This window comes from Protomyctophum bolini (genome assembly GCF_963924005.1).
Source record: "Protomyctophum bolini genome assembly, chromosome: 2".
Taxonomy (NCBI): domain Eukaryota; kingdom Metazoa; phylum Chordata; class Actinopteri; order Myctophiformes; family Myctophidae; genus Protomyctophum; species Protomyctophum bolini.
Genome location: NC_137863.1, coordinates 52,769,802 through 52,792,076, shown reverse-complemented (window position 1 = coordinate 52,792,076; position 22,275 = coordinate 52,769,802). Strand labels below are relative to the sequence as shown.

The 22,275-nt window shown below is 42.8% G+C and overlaps 1 protein-coding gene across 1 annotated transcript; it reads left to right on the top strand.

Moving 5' to 3' along the window:
- Window positions 1-17,143: 17,143 nt before the first annotated feature.
- LOC308334543 (protein NLRC3-like) lies at window positions 17,144-19,631 on the top strand (the record flags this gene model as incomplete). Its single annotated transcript, XM_080791341.1, has 2 exons — window positions 17,144-18,903; window positions 19,451-19,631. The coding sequence occupies 2 exons, from the start codon at window positions 17,144-17,146 to the stop codon at window positions 19,629-19,631; spliced, it is 1,941 nt and encodes a 646-aa protein (XP_080647467.1).
- Between the last annotated feature and the right edge of the window lie 2,644 nt (window positions 19,632-22,275).

Below are 22,275 nucleotides of genomic sequence, written 5' to 3'. Positions count from 1 at the left end.
CAATGAAATGTAAACAAACAATGAAACGAGCGACAGAATTACAACACTGTTTACAAACAAAGAAATCAACAACATGTAACATACCGTGTGCGCCTTCTGCCGATTCTTTTAGGAGAGCTACTTTATATTCTCTTATAATTTCCTATTCGAGGACACTCTTTTTTTAACGTGAGCAGAGCTCCTCTCACCCCTGCAACTCAGCTTGTTCTGCCTGAGCCAGCTCACACCGGTGCCATTTAATGCTGCCTCACTCTACTCACAGGGCTCTTCCTGCACGCCCTCACCAGGTCATAATGAACAGCATTAAAGACCCAGCACTACACACGGCATGCAAATACAATGTGTATCCCAAATAAACATACCTATAATGTTCACATATTGTATTTTACGAAAGGTAAGCAATAAAATAGAATTGCTGGGACAGTTACAGTCATGATATTTGCATATAAATACCCCCCCCCCCCACAGAGGCTGAAATTCACACAAATTAAAAATCTCTGGACATCTCTGAAACATGTTTTATTTATTATAGTGAAAGATATCCCCCAAATGTAAATTATTAATTTATTATTATTATTTTAATAATTATTATAAATGTGCATAACATTTGCTATTTTTTTTCTTTTACATAATTTCCTCTGATAAGTCCTAGTAGTAAAAAGTAGTAGTAAGGTTGCAATCTCTTTTTTTGCAAGTAGAAATTAATCCAGGTTTTACAGGGAAACATTGACTGTTGTCTGGTGTATCTCGTCCACAGAGCAGAGATGAGTCAGTGTGAGGAGAGAGAGGAGGAGGGAGCTGACGCTTCTATATCTCCGCCTCCTGACTTCAGTAATGAACCTGGACCTCCTGATGATAAGTATGTGAATGCACCTATAAATATATAACCTACACTATAATACAAATACAACACCGTGCAGGAAGTATAAATATAAAGTGCAGAGTTTATGGAACATAGTGCAAAACATGTCCGGTGACACTCCCTAGGGGGCAGGGGTGGGAGGGAAACCAGGGAAACCAGGGTCATTTGTGTCACAATGGTTGACACACGGTGTCATAAGCTAAATTCCAATACCCAAAATCTCGGCCACTCGCTCACTCCCACTCGGTCACTCGGGGTCATTCCAGCGTGTCCCGGAAATGGTCCACGTTCCAATTGTTAAAGTGCTCCATCGAGGAGGAGAGTGGAGTCGAGTGGAGGAGCCGAGTGGGCTCTCCGAGACCGCATAGAGCGAGTGTACATCAGGTGCAGCTCGGTGGGGTATGTTGTCTCCTCATAGAGCGAGTGTACATCAGGTGCAGCTCGGTGGGGTGTGTTGTCTCCTCATAGAGCGAGTGTACATCAGGTGCAGCTCGGTGGGGTGTGTTGTCTCCTCATAGAGCGAGTGTACATCAGGTGCAGCTCGGTGGGGTATGTTGTCTCCTCATAGAGCGAGTGTACATCAGGTGCAGCTCGGTGGGGTATGTTGTCTCCTCATAGAGCGAGTGAACATCAGGTGCAGCTCGGTGGGGTATGTTGTCTCCTCATAGAGCGAGTGTACATCAGGTGCAGCTCGGTGGGGTATGTTGTCTCCTCATAGAGCGAGTGTACATCAGGTGCAGCTCGGTGGGGTATGTTGTCTCCTCATAGAGCGAGTGTACATCAGGTGCAGCTCGGTGGGGTATGTTGTCTCCTCATAGAGCGAGTGTACATCAGGTGCAGCTCGGTGGGGTATGTTGTCTCCTCCTAGAGCGAGTGTACATCAGGGGCAGCTCGGTGGGGCATTTTGTCTCCTCGCGGCGGATTTCCGCATCACGTGTACATGTTTTTTTCCTTCTCCAGTGACATAAGTCCGCCTCCTCCACGTGTGGCACAGAAAACACTGCTTGAAACCCGATACTATGCACCCCCCCCCCCATCCACTAGCTGCCGGCCGGCTGAGTCGCTGACCCAACACACACATGCACGCACTGTTTGTTGAAGAGACACATTTTCGCTGAATGAATAGAGCTTCAGAATGATAAAGTAGCCTATCTAGCCTACTATTATGTGAAAGTGAAAGGACCACAACAAGCCACTGGCTTTATTGCGTTGTGTGATATAAGCATAATAAAAGTAGGATATATAAATTAGGCCGGCTATATTGTGCGCACCTCAAAAGCTATAGTTAATTTATCTCTGTGCATGCCTGAATGCACAGACTGCTATGAATGACGGTGACAAAAATGTATTTATTTATATTATGTGGACTGAACTGCTTATGTAAGTCAGAGACACTAAACCTAATTCCTGTTATAGTGTCCGTTATTTGCAAAGACCGTCGGAGGAGGACTGACTGTCGGAGGAGGGGGAGGAGGAGGGGGGGGATTTATACGTGTGCGCATCCTGGCGCTTATTCACTATTTCAGGAATAAATAGCCTTGCCTTGCACATGTTACCAATACATACACATTGGCCTCGGTTACATGCACAAAATTATGAATTGTCTATTCTGTAGACTGTACGGCTCTGTTCGGAGTTCCAGTGATCCAGCTGTGTGACACTGTATTGTTCCACCACTTTTGCTTTGGCAATGTAAACGTATGTTTTCCCTTGCCAATAAAGCCCTTTGAATTGAAATGAATTGAATTGATACACGTCATTAGTGATCGCGGAATGTGCCGTCGCTTTGAAATGACAGCGTAGTACATTCCGATTCTAGAGGAAAATCCACTCCACCACTCTGTCCTCGCATCGACTCCTCTCCTCCTCCTCGCTGGGGGCGGAGCCCAGGAGCGAGTGGAGGACGCGAGGGGAGTGAGCGAGTATGAAAGTTGTGGTATTCGAATTTAGCTTTAGGGACCACAGGGTGCAACAATCCAGGTTGATGCTTTGGAAGGTATGGGCACAGGCTAGAGATCACACGTTTTTACCGTCTCATTTTATCTGCATAAAGAAAACTGCTGTAATATCATAATGTGTTGAATACACTAGTCCATACCCGGGGATATGCACACTCAAAGTATTTGCAGACTTTGGGTTATGTGCTGTGTATACTGTATGCATAATGTTTGAGAACCACTGCTCTGAAAGAACATTGGACAATGATGTTTGACAGTCAGCTATATTGTTGCTTATTGTAGAAGTGTTGACAGTTTAGCGTGCCTCTCACACGCGCGCGCACATTTAGTACATAAATCGTCTGGAAACGTCATAAGGATTGGAACCGAGAGGTGCGTTCGTCTGTGGACGTCCTAGCGACGTCCAAACGACACGGGGCGAGATAAGAATATTCAGAATGATTCCTATTTGTTTTTTTGGCATTTCGCTTTTGGCTTGCCGTATGCTAACGCTCTGTGCAACTATTAGCTTGTCATTGACTCCCATGAATGACTCGTATCTCCTCATCCAGGGCGCTCTCCGTGGTGATAAATGGATCGATATGCTGGCACTTCATTTCTGCTCCTCATCCGTCTGTCCCGCAAAATATGAACGCTTTTTGGACCGTATATAAATATATTAAGATGATCGGAGATTGTGAGGTCACTTTGTGCGCGCGCGCACACACACACACACACACACACCGCCTCCTGGCACACACACACACACACACACACACACACACACACTGTGAAGGCCGTAGTACTGTAAATATGACATGAATATGAATGCAAAGTAGCGGTCCATGTGTGGACAGGCTACCTGTCGCCGCGGTGCATGGTGAGATGTGTGCAAACCGTGTAGTTTATCAGGAGAAGACTACCAAACGATGCAACACGCACACACACAGTCAGCGGCGCCAAATTGTATAGGGCACAATTTGTTGTGTTGCAGCGCTAGCTAGAGGAAGCATGCCAGTGGGGTAACGGTGAGAACGGTGGCCTGTGATGCAGGTGTCGCCAAGGGACGCAGGTGTGTGAGGGTGCGAGGTGAATTCACTAATAAATTAATGTTGCATCCTTTGGTATTCTTCTCCTGATAAACTACACGGTTTGCACACATCTCATCAGGAGAAGACTACCAAACGATGCAACACGCACACACACAGTCAGCGGCGCCAAATTGTATAGGGCACAATTTGTTGTGTTGCAGCGCTAGCTAGAGGAAGCATGCCAGTGGGGTAACGGTGAGAACGGTGGCCTGTGATGCAGGTGTCGCCAAGGGACGCAGGTGTGTGAGGGTGCGAGGTGAATTCACTAATAAATTAATGTTGCATCCTTTGGTATTCTTCTCCTGATAAACTACACGGTTTGCACACATCTCACCATGCACAACGGCGACAGGTAGCCTGTCCACACATGGACCGCTACTTTGCATTGATATTCATGTGATATTGACAGTGCAATACCCATTTTTGCATTTTTTAATCCACTAATAAATTCATTATAAATCAGTAATGTGTGAAAGTGGGAAAAGGGCTCCAGGAAGACCTCCATATAATTATGGTCCATGCCTGTGTGTGAAAAGTGGGAGTGATTGGGCCAGGCAAGGTTGAGAGAAAGTGCTGTCAGGGACATTCAGACAGACAGACAGACATTCGCTGAATTTTAGTATGATGATGGGAACCTCACCCTATAGCAGTCAATGCCTGGACATTATAATTTGAACGCGTTTCTATACACATGCATGTGCCCAGCCGCGTGGCAAACGGTTTCTATACACATGCATGTGCCCAGCCGAGTGGCTTGTTTGTTTGAGCTTGTCACTACACTCCTGAACGCTGCCTTCCTTCCAGCATGGCATGGAAAGGAGAGGAGGGCATTTGCATTTCTTTCACCATGTAGTAAATGCTGCATTCGTGGTCTGGAGAGGGCAGTTGTTTTACAGATGGGTAAAAGGGCAGGGGTGGGGGGCACGGTGGCACAGTTGGTAGTGCTGTCTCCTCACAGCTAGAAGGTCCTGGGTTCGATTCCTGCTGGGGACGCTGTGGGTGCTGGCGGCGTGTTTCCTCCTCCGCGTCATCAGTGCCCATACCCGAGGCGGGTATGGCGAAAGGGCCTTTCTGTGTGGAGTTTGGGTGTTCTCCCCGTGTCCCCTAGGGTAATAATAATAAAGAAACATTGATCATGTCATCCACACAAACATCTGTAATTCTGTATGATTCGTCTGAGCGTCGTAAATTAACCTGGACCTCCTAATGCTATGCTATTGCTAAGTATGTGACTGCACGTGTGCAGGGTTGCAACGTTTATGTAGCCTAATTATAAAATATATAACCATCGGCGCTCTCTGCCTGCATGCTCTGTGCTGCCTGTCTGCCTGTCTGTCTGTCTGTCTGTCTGTCTGTCTGTCTGTCTGTCTGCCTGCATGCTCTGGGCTGCCTGTCAGCCTGTCTGTCACCTCGATGCGTTAATAGAAAGCAGGCAGCGTAGGTACCCTCACAAAAACATGCAGTAATCCTGGTCTCTAAACTGCCTCCCCCTGGCCAGCCGGGGCGCCTGGAGGGGAAAGGAACTGGTTGGAATAACGTGTTCCTTCCACGCGCTACGTCCAACCAGGGAAACTCCCCCCTGTCAGGTGTAAAGGAGCAACTTGGACACTCAGGCATGAAGGGAGCATGAGTTAAGTCCGTTGCTCTCCCCAGGTTGGCGGAGGGTGTGTAGAGCCCAGGATCACAGTAGATGATTGGCACAGGGGTGAAAAATGGGTTACAAAATCGTGGGATAAAAAAATATATTTAAGAGAAAGCAGGCAGCGAGTGATGGCCACAACCACGTTGTGTTCTGGAATCATTCAAAACCCCAATAGGGTTGCGTGAAGTGGTTCTTCTTCTTGTACGTGGGTGACTGGTCTATTTGGCAGCCCGTTACCGCCACCTATAGCATCATTATAGTGTTTTCATAAAGTGTGCGTTCTCGTGTAAAGGGTCAATTATTAAAATTAAGAACGCAACAGGACTTTGACATTTCATCTGGAGATGGTCGCTGTGTAAAAGAGGCCTGAAACTCATCAACTCTGTTGCGCCAGAACACTGTGTGTGTGTGTGTGTGTGTGTTTGTGTTTGTGTTTGTGTGTGTGTGTGTGTGTGTGTGTGTGTGTGTGTGTGTGTGCGCGCCTGTCTGTCTGTCTGTCTGTGACAACTTAGGGGCTGTATTTTGCGTGTCTTAAGTACCAGGTCTTATTCCCTAACTTGAGTAAACTAAAGACCTGGAGGCGTGATCAATGCCATTTGGCTATTCTGAGTGGCTATAAGGACATTGATCACGCCTCCAGGTCTTTAGTTTACTCAAGTTAGGTAATAAGACCTGGTACTTAAGACACGCAAAATACAGCCCCTCGTGTTAAAGTGCCAATTCTTATTTTTGTAATATAATTTTGTAATATTATATATTCTTTATATTTGTATATATCCTGCTACCCTAATAGACAGGGGGTACACGAGCACATGGCCGTTTATTCGTGCTCTATCTCCGACCGAACCACACTTTTACCACACATCTCTCTATACAAAATAAAATCTGCACACTCCCAGAAAACATATACACTACATTGCATTCGCCAAAAATGTCTTATTTACTGTTTAAATATTACTTTTGTCAAACACGCTATTGTTGCTCAAGCTCAACAGTCTACGTCAAAATCGTCTACTACGCCAACTACTTTCACTTAATGGGGCCAGTCCTTCACAGTGACACACGCGTTAGATGAACCACGCGACCGGGATGGTTTCTACCCCTCAATGTCGTGAATTTGCTGCGCCCTTCTAATGCTGCGCCACGCCTACTCTACACTGCTCCATAGAGAGCGACTCGAACAGCAGCAGCAGCTCCGTCAGAAAGCCCACAGCACTGCACAGCCCCACACCCAAATGAATCGAATGAATGAATAAGGCGCTTATATCGCTTTTGCTCAGTGGATGGGACATTTACATTAAAAGCTATCGGATGGACGCGTGGATAACGGCATGGTTGTGTGCAATCGGAGGGAAAGGTTCCATAATCCTAGCTGCTTCAGACACAGGGGAGGGGAGGGAGATGGCCCGGGTCACGGGACTCAAGTGCGAAATAGCGCTTATGCAACAATTACCCTAAAAACACAAACACCTCAACTCAATGTCATTGTGAATAAGAATTTCGAGCGAAAAAATATTTTTTGGAAGGACACTTTCACCCAGTATGAAGCTAAATGTGGAAGCCGTGTGTGTCACACCAAAACTGGTGACCTATAGAATCCTGTACCGATCCTCTTGCATCTGGGCTGAGGCACTGCCTGCGAGTTGGCTCCGTCTAATAAGCACATTTAAAACTTCCTGTTTGAGAGCTAGCTAATTTAAGACATCCGGTTGCCTTCAGAATAAAATAAGGTTATTTAATTTGTTAATTAAATAATTATTACATTACATTATTAGTATTATTATTACATTACAGTTATTGTAAAGACACACATTATGTTTCTGTGTAAAAATAAGTAATTAAATATATCTAAATGGATAAATGCTATTCACTAGAGTGCATGGACTTTATAAAGTGGACACTGGACAAAAGAGGCCTCCGCGAGGCAACTATTGGGACATACCCACGTGTGCAGGGAGATGTCCTCTACCACACCCCACTACACGTGCTGAGTTGACAAAGATTGACAGATTTCGGAGAAGACTGATAGTTTATCCTTTAGTAATTAGGCTGTGGAAATATTCACACTACTTTTGGATTTGCAGGCCTGGCGCCACGGGGGGGTAAAGGGGTGTTTGCCCCCCTAAATCAACCTCTCTGCCCCCTTAGATCAAAATTGGAAAAAACTCTATAGTTACAGACAAAACAATGGTACATTTCCAGGCATTCGATTAAATTCCCTTGCTTGAAAGGAAGGAAGTAAGGATGCATCTTAATACAGGATCCAGCAGCATCTTAATGATCTCCCATCTAGAACTGGAAAAACAACATTCCTCACCTATAGGCCATCCTTGGGGTGGGGAGGGGTGCTAATGTAATTGTTGCAGTGGTCAGGGTGCTTAAGTGGGCAGCTACTGTAACTAGCCAGGGGTGCTAATGTCATTGTGCTGGGTGTGGTCAGGGTGCTTAAGTGGGCAGCTTAGCTACTGTAACTAGCCTATTTATTTGTTTCTAAAAATGTCAATAATAAAATATATATTTTTTAGATTTGCCAATTTTGGCAGTGCCATTGATTGATAAGTTGCAGCATTTGATGTGTGTAGTTCTTTATCCCTTTCTCAAAATCTATACAAGTGAAAACATGTGAGCAAAAAGATGTGATCACCTGTAAACTCACTCATTTACAAACAAGCTCACGTCACAACAATAATCCATGTAATAATCACAATAACAATACTAATAATCATAATCATAATCATAATCATAATCATAATAATAATAACAATAAGCTTCTTTGTAAACTCACTCATTTACAAACAAGCTCACATCAGAACAATAATGCATGTAATAATAATAACAATAATAATAATAATCATTATAAGAAAAACAACAATAACAACACTAACAACAGTACAGTACAGTACAGTAAAGACGTACAGTAAAGTACAGTACAGTACAGAGGACAACATTATAGTACAGTGCAATACTAAGGAGTGCAGTACAGTACAAAGGGGGGAATGGCGCTGGGATGAGCGGGCCGCAGGACCGCAAAATTCTAGTTATTATGATTATGAATTAGCCTTTTGTGTGAACACGTGCCTTGCCTAGCCGAATAGGACTGTATTTTAACATGAATCATAATAAGGTTGGAACTTGAGAGCCAAATATTTTCTGAGGAGGTTCTGCTTGTTGTAAAAAGGTTGATTTAACCATATTTCTGTTGTCCTTTTCTTAATTTCATAAGCTCAACATTCTTGTCTGGTTATCAATGGTAAAATGTGTTTCATCTAATTAAATAGAGTTTTGCTTAAAAGTAATCCAAAAGTAACTGAAAGTAACCCGTTACTTTTTAAATTCTGGTACACAATACACATACTGTATGATTACAGTATGTGTACAGTATGTGTACAGTATGCCACAAGCTATGTTTAAACGATCACCTGATACTTGAATACTGAAGGTTACAGTACAAAATTAAGCTTGTTGTTTATTTCCCAAGTGAGGAACACAGACTGGAAGCTCTATCGCCACATAATAAAGTCACTTCCTCCAAGCTGGTGGTTTCCTGTTAGAGTAAGACAGAGTTACGACATTGAGGGGCAGAAAGCTGAGTCCAGTGCATTCTGCCAACTCCCGGTCCAGGACTTTGTCACTGTTCACTATGCTCTTCACCAATAGAAGGACTTTGTCACTGTTCGCTATGCTCTTCACCAATAGAAGGACTTTGTCACTGTTCACTATGCTCTTCACCAATAGAAGGACTTTGTCACTGTTCACTATGCTCTTCACCAATAGAAGGACTTTGTCACTGTTCGCTATGCTCTTCACCAATAGAAGGACTTTGTCACTGTTCACTATGCTCTTCACCAATAGAAGGACTTGTCACTGTTCACTAGCTCTTCACCAATAGAAGGACTTTGTCACTGTTCGCTATGCTCTTCACCAATAGAAGGACTTGTCACTGTTCGCTATGCTCTTCACCAATAGAAGGACTTGTCACTGTTCACTAGCTCTTCACCAATAGAAGGACTTTGTCACTGTTCGCTATGCTCTTCACCAATAGAAGGACTTGTCACTGTTCGCTATGCTCTTCACCAATAGAAGGACTTGTCACTGTTCACTAGCTCTTCACCAATAGAAGGACTTTGTCACTGTTCGCTATGCTCTTCACCAATAGAAGGACTTTGTCACTGTTCGCTAGGCTCTTCACCAATAGAAGGACTTTGTCACTGTTCACTAGCTCTTCACCAATAGAAGGACTTTGTCACTGTTCGCTATGCTCTTCACCAATAGAAGGACTTTGTCACTGTTCGCTATGCTCTTCACCAATAGAAGGACTTGTCACTGTTCACTAGCTCTTCACCAATAGAAGGACTTTGTCACTGTTCACTAGCTCTTCACCAATAGAAGGACTTTGTCACTGTTCACTAGCTCTTCACCAATAGAAGGACTTTGTCACTGTTCGCTATGCTCTTCACCAATAGAAGGACTTTGTCACTGTTCACTATGCTCTTCACCAATAGAAGGACTTTGTCACTGTTCGCTATGCTCTTCACCAATAGAAGGACTTTGTCACTGTTCACTATGCTCTTCACCAATAGAAGGACTTTGTCACTGTTCGCTATGCTCTTCACCAATAGAAGGACTTGTCACTGTTCACTATGCTCTTCACCAATAGAAGGACTTGTCACTGTTCGCTATGCTCTTCACCAATAGAAGGACTTGTCACTGTTCACTATGCTCTTCACCAATAGAAGGACTTTGTCACTGTTCGCTATGCTCTTCACCAATAGAAGGACTTTGTCACTGTTCGCTATGCTCTTCACCAATAGAAGGACTTTGTCACTGTTCGCTATGCTCTTCACCAATAGAAGTCTAGCTGTCACTGTTCGCTATGCTCTTCACCAATAGAAGGACTTTGTCACTGTTCACTATGCTCTTCACCAATAGAAGTCTACATGTAGAAGATTGGACTGAAGCCCCATGAAGTGAACGGAGTTGTCGTAACTCTGTTTTACTCTATGGCTACTACTGACTGCCTAGTCCTAGTCTGGTTTACTTGCGCCCCCTCTTGGCCAGGCCCTGTAATAAAGCAATAAGCCACAAGAGGTCTCTTCACCAATAGAAGGACTTTGTCACTGTTCGCTATGCTCTTCACCAATAGAAGGACTTGTCACTGTTCGCTATGCTCTTCACCAATAGAAGGACTTGTCACTGTTCACTAGCTCTTCACCAATAGAAGGACTTTGTCACTGTTCGCTATGCTCTTCACCAATAGAAGGACTTGTCACTGTTCGCTATGCTCTTCACCAATAGAAGGACTTGTCACTGTTCACTAGCTCTTCACCAATAGAAGGACTTTGTCACTGTTCGCTATGCTCTTCACCAATAGAAGGACTTTGTCACTGTTCGCTAGGCTCTTCACCAATAGAAGGACTTGTCACTGTTCGCTATGCTCTTCACCAATAGAATGACTTTGTCACTGTTCACTATGCTCTTCACCAATAGAAGGACTTGTCACTGTTCACTAGCTCTTCACCAATAGAAGGACTTTGTCACTGTTCACTAGCTCTTCACCAATAGAAGGACTTTGTCACTGTTCGCTATGCTCTTCACCAATAGAAGGACTTTGTCACTGTTCGCTATGCTCTTCACCAATAGAAGGACTTGTCACTGTTCACTAGCTCTTCACCAATAGAAGGACTTTGTCACTGTTCACTATGCTCTTCACCAATAGAAGGACTTGTCACTGTTCACTAGCTCTTCACCAATAGAAGGACTTTGTCACTGTTCGCTATGCTCTTCACCAATAGAAGGACTTTGTCACTGTTCGCTATGCTCTTCACCAATAGAAGGACTTGTCACTGTTCACTAGCTCTTCACCAATAGAAGATCTTTGTCACTGTTCACTAGCTCTTCACCAATAGAAGGACTTTGTCACTGTTCACTATGCTCTTCACCAATAGAAGGACTTGTCACTGTTCACTATGCTCTTCACCAATAGAAGGACTTGTCACTGTTCGCTATGCTCTTCACCAATAGAAGGACTTGTCACTGTTCACTATGCTCTTCACCAATAGAAGGACTTTGTCACTGTTCGCTATGCTCTTCACCAATAGAAGGACTTTGTCACTGTTCGCTATGCTCTTCACCAATAGAAGGACTTTGTCACTGTTCGCTATGCTCTTCACCAATAGAAGTCTAGCTGTCACTGTTCGCTATGCTCTTCACCAATAGAAGGACTTTGTCACTGTTCACTATGCTCTTCACCAATAGAAGTCTACATGTAGAAGATTGGACTGAAGCCCCATGAAGTGAACGGAGTTGTCGTAACTCTGTTTTACTCTATGGCTACTACTGACTGCCTAGTCCTAGTCTGGTTTACTTGCGCCCCCTCTTGGCCAGGCCCTGTAATAAAGCAATAAGCCACAAGAGGTCTCAGGTTACCATGAATTTTACAATGGGTGAGAGGCAGTGAGACACAAGCACATCGAGTGTCTCCAATCAGAATCAAGTATTGGGACTATAACCGTTTTAGAACTAATCTTTTACATGCCTTGTAAAACCACAACATAACAATTTATATTATGTTTTTGGCCATTTTATTCAGTTTAGTTGTTGCTGCAATGCTGTGAGATGAAAGTAAAAGATGTTACCCTTTTGGAAGTAAAATGGAATGTAACAATACAAAATAAAAAACCGAATTGACAATGTCATTCACACAAACATTTTCTATGATTCCAGACGTCTGTACCACAGAGCAGAGTCTCCAACACCCAGCCTTCCGTCTATGAAGAGTGACTTTTCTAAAGACATTCCTCTTAACTTCAGTGATGAATCTGGACCTCCAGATACACAGTATGTCAATCCTGTACAATATACACACTATGGGCCTGATTCATTAAAAAGAAATACGCCACCGTTGCACTGTGGCGGAAACAGATATCGTATTTATCCGTCCGATCAAGCTACGTTGAGATGACGTGTTATTCAGAGAAGCTGGTGTAATCACTTCATTTATGCGGATCGCTGAGTGTATCCTTTCCGCATTTTCCCCAAGCGATTCGCCTGTTGTCGCCTGGTTAGTTGGAACATCCACGCCCATTCTACACCATATAAGGCAACAGGAAATCTCGAAATACGTCATCATAGCCGGCACAGAGGATTCCCAAACTTTAAATTCTATACAACAGCGCGATGAGCTTGTAGAGTAGTTAATTTTGACAGGAGGTTCTCTGCACGGACAGATCTTCAAGCAAACAGCGCGAGTTATATGTATAAAAATAATTATAAACGAAACTTGCCAACTTGGCACGCATTGCTTCACTCGATCCTTAAATGTCAGAGTTAACTGATATGTTACAGTTACTTTCACATAATGAGAAAGAAGTTAATTTGTACTGTTCACCACACGACCAAATGCTATATACAACTCGGCAATGATACTGATGAATGCACTGCAGGGTTATAAAAAAAGAAAGAACACTCGCCTGCAGAAGTAAAATAGATATCCGATGTATCAGTTGTAAATTCATTTCATGATGTCGTCATATTAAAATGATTCGCGGGACACGGCAAACTTGATTCATCTCATGATGAGATCAATGTAGTAGCTAGCCTACAGCATATAGCCTACACAGCTACAACGTTGCCCATATTATAATTAATTAAGGTGAGCTGGCTTAAAACTGACTGGCCAAATTGCACGCGCTGATGCCATAATGTGGATTTATAGCCCTCGTCGTGACTGCTGTCTGTCTGTCAGACCGGCATGTCTGTGAACTATAGAATGCCATAGATAGACCATATAACAGTCGGGCCGGGCCGTGTTCTGTCCTTGCCGGGCTCACCGCGCCGTTATATTAATTTTCCAATGTAAATTTCACCCAGATTGGACTCTGTTCAGCGGCCGCATGCTGCTGTCCGCCCCACACACACACACACACACACACACACACACACACACACACACACACACCGACAGTCAGAGAACTGACTCACTAAATAACACTAACACACACTAAACAATGTTGGATTCGTACAGTGCAGAATGCAGATAAGTGTAGGCCTATGTTCTTATTATAATTGTGAGTTTGTTTTTTAACATGCAGCGTGAGTCCACGGGAGCCGATCTACAAGCTCACAACACGTTGCACTGCGAGTAGCCTAGAGAAGGCTGTCAAGTGAGCAGCGCAATCGCGCATGCTATAGAAATATCCTAATAAATAAATAAAAATGTGTCGCTTGCAGGGGCAGTTTCCTTATGGGACTTGCCTCTAGAATGCATGCATAGGCATACAAGTGCAAGTTTTATATATCATTTTTTTATGTGCTGAACAATGTTATAGGGTCGGGACACATGCCTACATATTTTATCTGTGATTTGGGAACTATTTATTGATTCAGCATGAAGACTAAAGCCTTCTGAATATATCCGTAAATTCGTCCGCCACCTAAAGAGGTCCCGTGGGATTTTACGGAGTTTCCGACCAACCTACGTGAGCGTCAAGTTCACGGCCATTTCCATGAATTCCAAATTAATGTGGGAAATCCACGTAAATGCCTTTCCGCTAGCTTCACGTCATTATATCAGCGTAAACGCGTTGAAGAATCAGGCCCTATAACACTATACAATATACACTATAACACACTACAACTAGCCTAGGGATAGAAAAACCGTTTAGCTGACATTATCTGGTTAATTATTAGCCACATATCCAACCCAAAATATAAATGTAATAATTAATCAATCAATCAATGATGGATTTTGGGATCTACATAGGAACCAGGTGGCTCCAATGAGGATGTAAATATGTAATCATGTCCACAGAGAGAGGCATGGTGAGACTGAGCAGAACCCTGGACTGAAGACACCCAGTCAAACCACACCTGGACTGAAGACACCCAGTCAAACCACACCTGGACTGAAGAAACCCAGTCAAACCACACCTGGACTGAAGACAACCAGCCAAACCACACCTGGACAAAGTAAGAATCTGCACTCATTGAAAATTCATAGTCGGACTAAATGTGACCAAATTTGACTGGGGCCCATTGGAATTTTTGTAATTTCGTTTTTTCCATGTCATATGAAAGCAGGGAATCATAGCTTCAAGTTGACATATTGGTTGTTCAGTTTGACCCACCAGTTTTGGAGATATGGCTTATAGAGTAATTAATGTCTTGCAGAGAAACAGCAAGTTGAGAAAACAGGCTTGAAAGGTTCACTCCTGGTGTCTCTACCATTACACCTAGCTACACGTTTAAGCATTTATTTCATATTTACATGTCTTCTGTGGTCTCTAACATTACACCTAGCTACATGTTTAAGCATTTATTTCATATTTGCATGTCTTCTGTGGTCTCTAACATTACACCTAGCTACATGTTTAAGCATTCATTTCATATTTACATGTATTCTGTGGACTCTAAGGCCCTCATTTATCAACCGTGCGTACGCCAAAATATGGGTGCACGCCCAAATTACCGACATTTTCGGCATTTACCATTTCCGCCAAAGCTTGAAATTGAACTTGACAAAGTTCAAAACTCACGTCTGGTCGGGAGCTGTCGTACGCTTTGTCCTCACCTGTTTTTCTGTCGTAGAACAGCGGGGCAGTATTGTTTGACCAGCTGAAAGGCTGTCACAGGCATCTAAACATATATGTTTTCACTCCTAAAATGTATAAAACTAATAATAGCCTATACATGTGAAAAAAATATATTTTGTAAAGGCATGTCATATGAAATTGGTAGGATATTACCAAGTGTGCAAGCTTATTAAAATCGTGCAATTAAAAACAATGCTTTAAGCCATTTAAATAGTGTTTTGCATGAGCCCTCCCCTCCAAACTTAATTCCATGACTGGATCGAGAGGCATTTGCAGTGCTGCAGCTTCAGATTTTCTTTTCGCAGATAAGTAAGCCTGGAACCGAGGCTATTCAGCTATAGTCAAGTCTAACTGCAATCTACAGCCATGTCTTTCTCGCGTTACGTCTTGTCCTTTTAATTAAGGATAAACCCAACGTGCTCGAATGCCAATAAATGTGACATATGCCGACAGTGTCGAGGCAGCGCAAAGTGGGGACCGCTTCTTTTTTTTTGTCATATGGAAACTCACAGGTTACCGCCAACTTCACTTTGTGAAGTTAGGCTGCGCAGGGAGGCAATCTAATATATAGTGAGTAATGTCATAAACGTGCATGCAGGTCAGTGACGGAGACATCTAATATACAGTGAGTAATGTCATAAACGTGCATGCAGGTCAGTGACAGAGACATCTAATATACAGTGAGTAATGTCATAAACGTGCATGCAGGTCAGTGACAGAGACATCTAATATACAGTGAGTAAGGTCATAAACGTGCATGCAGGTCAGTGACAGACAGACAGAACAGGAGCGGAGGAAAACGGCATTTGTCACGGGCAAACTCATTCCAGTGACATCGTGAGCAATGTTATTTAATTAATGCTTCACATAATCACAGGTTCAGGTTTTCGTTCACTAATCTTGTTGTATATTAAATGAATAAACATTTTAATAATTGTATATACAACTAACACACAGTGACAGTTGCTTGCAAGTTGCATGTGCGTGCGTGCGTCTGTGTGTGTGTGTGTGTGTGTATGAGAGGGGGGTGAGGCGGTCAGCAAGGCAAGGAAGGCTTGACTTGATGTAACTATGGTTTCCAAGGTCGTACTGCAGTTGTTCATGTCGCAAAAACGAGGGCGAGGCTTGATTTCATAGGACGTGCCAGATAGATTTCAGCCGTCACATTTATTAACATCGGAACGAAATTAAGGAAGGATCAGCTGTTTGCGATCACTTTATAAATGCCGTGGCGACGTGGGTGTACTACGAAACCTACACTCAAATCTGTGGCAGATTTTACACTCAATTGATAAATGAGGGCCTATCATTACACCTAGCTACGGTACATGTTTAAGCATTTTTTTCATATTTACATGTCTTCTGTGGTCTCTAACATTACACCTAGCTACATGTTTAAGCATTTATTACATATTTACATGTCTTCTGTGGACTTCAACATTACACCTAGCTACATGTTTAAGCATTTATTTCATATTTACATGTCTTCTGTGGACTCTAACATTACACCTAGCTACATGTTTAAGCATTTATTTCATATTTACATGTCGATTTCAGCTCTGACACTTATTTCAAACATGCTCTAGTGAAGAGTCTGCCTGTGCTAATAACTAATTTTGGATTAAACAAAAATATTAGTTTTTCTCCTCTGGTGAAAAGCTGGAGGCTACTCGATGGCAGGCTCTCAGTCAAATCTGGTCACAAATGGTCAAATGATCTGTCTGTATCAATTATATCTAAGTGCAAATAATGAAGCTAAACATCTGTCAACTCAACAACTGGACAAAAACAGCTGATCTTGTGTGGTTACCTTTGGCAAAATGTTTCTTATCAAAAAGCATATTATCTGGGGGTAATTAATTAGTAATGTGTGCTGTAAACATGTAACATTATAAATTAACCTGAATGTTTTAAACATAAATGTTCTTCTCATTTCAGATGTCCGTCTGCAGGTTGATTTGAACGATTATAAGGTCAGTTTGAAGGTCAGTTTGGACAGTCTTGATGGAGTGAAAAACCACATGACGGAAGAGTCTGGAGACTCCGTCACCAGCACCTACTCAGAGCTCTACATCTCAGCGGGACAGAGTGAAGGGGTTAATAGCCAACACGAGGTGATACAGCTTGAGAGAACTTCCAACATGAAGACCTTCCATGACGATGCAATCGACTGCTGTAAAGTCTTTAAGATCATCCTCCCTGGCAGAGAGAAACCCAGCCAAACAGTTCTGACCAATGGCATCGCTGGCATCGGAAAAACATTCTCTGCGCGCAAGTTTGCTCTGGACTGGGCAAGAGGTTTGGAGAATCAAGATATAGATCTCCTGGTTCCCTTTTCATTCCGGGAGCTGAACTTGGTCAGAGATAAGCAGTACAGTCTTCTCAACCTGATCCATGATTTCCACCCAACGTTAAAGAAGGTCACAGCAGAGCAGCTCGCTGCCTGGAAAGTTTGCTTCATCCTCGATGGCCTCGATGAAAGCAGGTCTCCGTTGCACTTTGACAAAAATGAAATCATCTCTGATGTCACAGTGACATCATCGGTGGATGCTCTGTTGACAAATCTCATCAAGAGGAATCTGCTCCCCTCGGCCCTCCTCTGGATAACCACCAGACCTGCAGCAGCCAATCGGATCCCTCCTGCATGTGTTGACATGGTGACAGAAGTGCGAGGGTTCACAGACCCCCAGAAGGAGAAGTACTTCCGGAAGAGATTCAGTGAAGAGAAGCTGGCCGACAGAGTCCTCTCACACTTGAAGACATGGAGGAGCCTCCACATCATGTGTTACATCCCACTCTTCTGTTGGATCATTGCTACCGTTCTGCTGGACATGTTGAGGATACACACCACGATAGGACAGCTGCCCAAGAGCCTGACTGAGATGTGCTGCCACTTCCTGTTGGTTCAGACAAACACGAAGAAGCAGAAGTATGACGAGACTCATGATGTGAACAAGAAAGAAACAGAAAAGGGGACTCAACAGCAGCTCACTAAAACTGACAGGGATGTTCTTCTGAAGCTGGGCATGCTGGCGTTTAAACACCTGAAGAAAAGTAGCATCGTGTTCGACCAAGAAGACCTGGAAGAGTGTGGTCTTGATGTGAAAGACGCCGCGCTGTACTCAGGAGTGTGCACACAGATCTTCAAAACAGAGAGTGTGCTGTTCCAGAAAACGGTCTACAGCTTTGTTCATCTGAGCATCCAGGAGTTTCTGGCTGCAGTCTACCTGTTCCACTGTTTCACACAGAAGAACATGGAGGTCCTGAACACATTCCTTGGCGACGACGACGACGGCGACGATGTTGATGATGACATCTCCCTCTCAGACTTCCTGAACGCTGCCGTGGAAATATCCCTGGAGAGTAAAAATGGCCACCTGGACCTCTTAGTCCGCTTCCTTCATGGCCTCTCACTGGAGTCCAACCAGAGTCTGTTAGGAGACCTGCTGGGTCACACAGAGAACAGTCCAGAGGAGATCGAGAAAGCCATCCAGAACCTGAAGAGGATGTTAACTCGTGGTGATGTCTCTCATGACAGATGTATCAACATCTTCCACTGTCTGATGGAGATGAACGACCACTCATTACATCAGGAGATCCAACAGTTCCTGAAGTCAGAGAACAGAACAGAGGAACTGTCTGAGACCCAGTGTTCAGCTCTGGCCGTCATGCTGCAGATGTCAGAGGAGGTTCTGGAAGAGTTGGACCTGAACAAATACAACACATCAGAGGAGGGGCGAAGGAGACTGGTCCCAGCTGTGAGGAACTGCAGAAAGGCTCGGTTAGTATTTAACACATTGACTTGACTGCCAATCACGTCATGTTACGTCGCATCGAATCCATCGCTTGACTGCCAAGCACGCAGTATTGTGTCCTATGGTCTTTTCAGTGGATTAGTATAGATGGCGCGCTTCATCAACGTACTGAATCTGAATCCAGAAGTGAAAGTCTGCCTCCCGTCCGCCTCAATTTAAACAGAAATGTGCTTTGGATAAAAGTGATACATAAATGCACCATTTACAATGACGCAGCATTTTATACAGCAGGTTCCATGTTTTCCCGATCTCAACCCTGTCTGCATGCACAGGACTGCTTCAATGTCAACCCTGTCTGCATGCACAGGACTGCTTTAATCGCGAGACATGGCCAAAGCATCCCTGGGGGTCCCCGGCCAAAAAGGTTGAGAACCCCTGGTCTATTCCACAATTTCCACAATACTGTTTATGTCTGGATAACTAGATAGGAGATGTTTTAGTTAACTTCCATGACAGTGAACTAGGTATCATTTGTTTTGTATTGATCATCTCTTATTTAATCTGCATTTACAGACTTGCTGGCTGTAAACTCAGTAAGACAGGTGTTGAAGCTGTGTCTTCAGCTCTCAGCTCTAATCCTTCCCATTTGAGAGAACTGGACCTCAGTGAAAACAACCTGCGGGACTCAGGACTAGTGGAGCTGCTCTGTGCTTCACTGAAGAGCCCACACTGTAGACTGGAAGTTCTAAAGTGAGATACATTTACCACTTTTATTATGATCACTTCTGTTTTATTATGTACTGTATTATGTGAATATAATATGAATGCTGTGGTGAGAATGTATTAATAAGCTTGATGATGAGACATGGTAGGCGAATAGGGAAAAAAAGTTAACTAATAGCTATCACAATGAAACTTCTCCAGTTGATTAATTAATAATTATATTAAGGCTAAGATTTTTTGTATTACTGAAATGATATGTTTAAATATGCAAATTAGGCATTATATGTGCTAATTTGCATACATTCCGGGACGATAAATCTGAAGATCGGATAAAGCCAGGTTAAAAAGTATGGTTTCATTTTGTTGACATATTAGAGACAAAGAAAATTAGGGGATTTTCGATATCTCTAATTATCACAAATCAGAAAATAGTGTCAACAGGCATAAAAAACAGATTTTTGCCATGTTTTACGAATAAAATGTGATGTAAATCAGGCTGTGAATGAGAAATCAACGAACCCTTCTGTAAGTTCCTGCAGAATATAGTTATGAATAAGACTGGAAAGTTTGGTGTATGTGAGTGCAACTGAAGTGGAGATTATTTGTCCCAGGTATGAGGAAAACTCATTTTGAGAAAACGGCCTTTAAAGATTTCTATTGTAAAATTCCAAAACGTTTTATTTGAAGCCACTATTTTGAGACAGAATATCTCATCCAAACCTTGGCAACAACGTATAATGCCATATATCATTAGAAAGGTCTGGACCTTGAGCTGACTGTGGTTGGATCATGGTCACTTCCTTTGTACCAACAACCAATCATGAAAATAGAGAGGGTGGATTTTCACCCAGCAAAACGAGCTGTCATTGGCTAAAATAAACTACTAAAATAAACATCTAAATCTGTAGTTTGAATGTTTATTTTGATTTAGTTTGAAAGAAAACACGTTTAGGAAGCAAAATAGCACAACATTGAAAAATCATGATTTCACTTGCCATGAGTAGTATGATATAGTGTCTGTTCGGTACCTTTTTTGGCCACTGGTGGCGCTAGTGAGCAATTTAATGCATAATTTGCATAATTAATTATGCAAATTAGTAATTAAACATTCCATGAATTCCATAGATATAATTAGCATAATCATAAAATCATAAAATATAAATATCCATAAATATAATTAGCATATAATAGTTTATAATTAAATAATAATAAAAACTAATAATAGGTTATTTATAAAATGCATGATGTGTGTGTGATTAGCTGATCTCATCTCTCTCTCTCCCTGCTTCTCCTTGTGACATGCCTCCCCAAAAGCCAGCAGAGATGCTGACTCGAAGGTGTGAAAAACAAACAAATGTAAATTTGTTTGTTTGTCCCTGGGGGTGAGGTGGGGGGATGGGCTCCCAGTCTTTGTGGATTGCCATGGGCCAGACATGCAAATTAAATGAAGCGGGGGTGGGGTGGGGGGATGGGTTCTAACCAGGTGCCAGACATGCAAATTAGATAAACAAGGGGGGGATGGGCTCTAACCAGGTGCCAGGTGCGACATGCAAATTAAATGAAGAGCGGGGGTGGGTTGGGGGGATGGGCTCCCCCCTTTGTGGAATGCCAGGTGCCAGACATGCAAATTAGATAATCACAGAGGTGGGGGCTCCACTCTTTGAAGTGAATTGTATGCATAAATTAATCAAGTTAGTAATAACATTCCATGGATTCCTTAAATTCCCTACATACATTGACAGTGGGATGGGTGATTCCACCTAGTGGTCAATCTCTATATATAAATATTTACACTGCAATACCTACTATGCCCTGATGTGATCTCAGTCATCTAGGGCAATGTTTTTCAATCAATAGTCTGGGGACCACCAATGGTCCTTGAATGTAATTCTTGTGAAAAATCAATGATACCCCCCTAGTGTTCAATCTCTATATAAATATTTACACTGCAATACCATTTATGCCCTGATGTGATCTCAGTCATCTAGGGAAATGTTTTTCAATCATTGGTCTGGGGACCACCAGTGGTCCTTGAATGTAATTCTTGGGTAAGTCAAGGATATCCCCCCTAGTGGTCAATTTCTATATACATATTTACAACTGCAATACCATTTATGCCCTGATTTCAGTCACCTAGTGCAAATGTCTTCAAGCATTGGTCCGGGGGCTACCGATGGTCTTTGAGAGGGTTCAGGTGACCCTCCCCCCAGCTAAATCATGGAGAGTTGGTAACCAAATAGTCTCCTTATAGATCTTTAACTCTATACTTTTCAATTTTTTGTGTTTTTGAATTTTTATGTTTCATGGTGTCCTAAGGTGTATGGTTTATTGTCTGTCTTGTATTATTTTTGGTGTTTTGTGTTGTGTCTTTGAATATTGTATGCTTCATGTGGTACTAATGTGTTGGGGTTATTGTCTGTCTTGTATTATTTTTGGTGTTTTGTGTTGTGACTTTGAATTTTTATGGTTCATGTTGTCCTAATGGGGTTGGGTATTGTAAATCTTGTATTATTTTTTGTGTTTTGTGTTGTGTCTTTGAATTTTGCATGCTTCATGTGGTACTATGTGTTTGGGTTATTGTCTGTCTTGTATTATTTTTGGTGTTTTGTGTTGGGATCTTTGAATTTTTTATGTTTCATGTTGTCCAAATGGGGTTGGGTATTGTAAATCTTGTA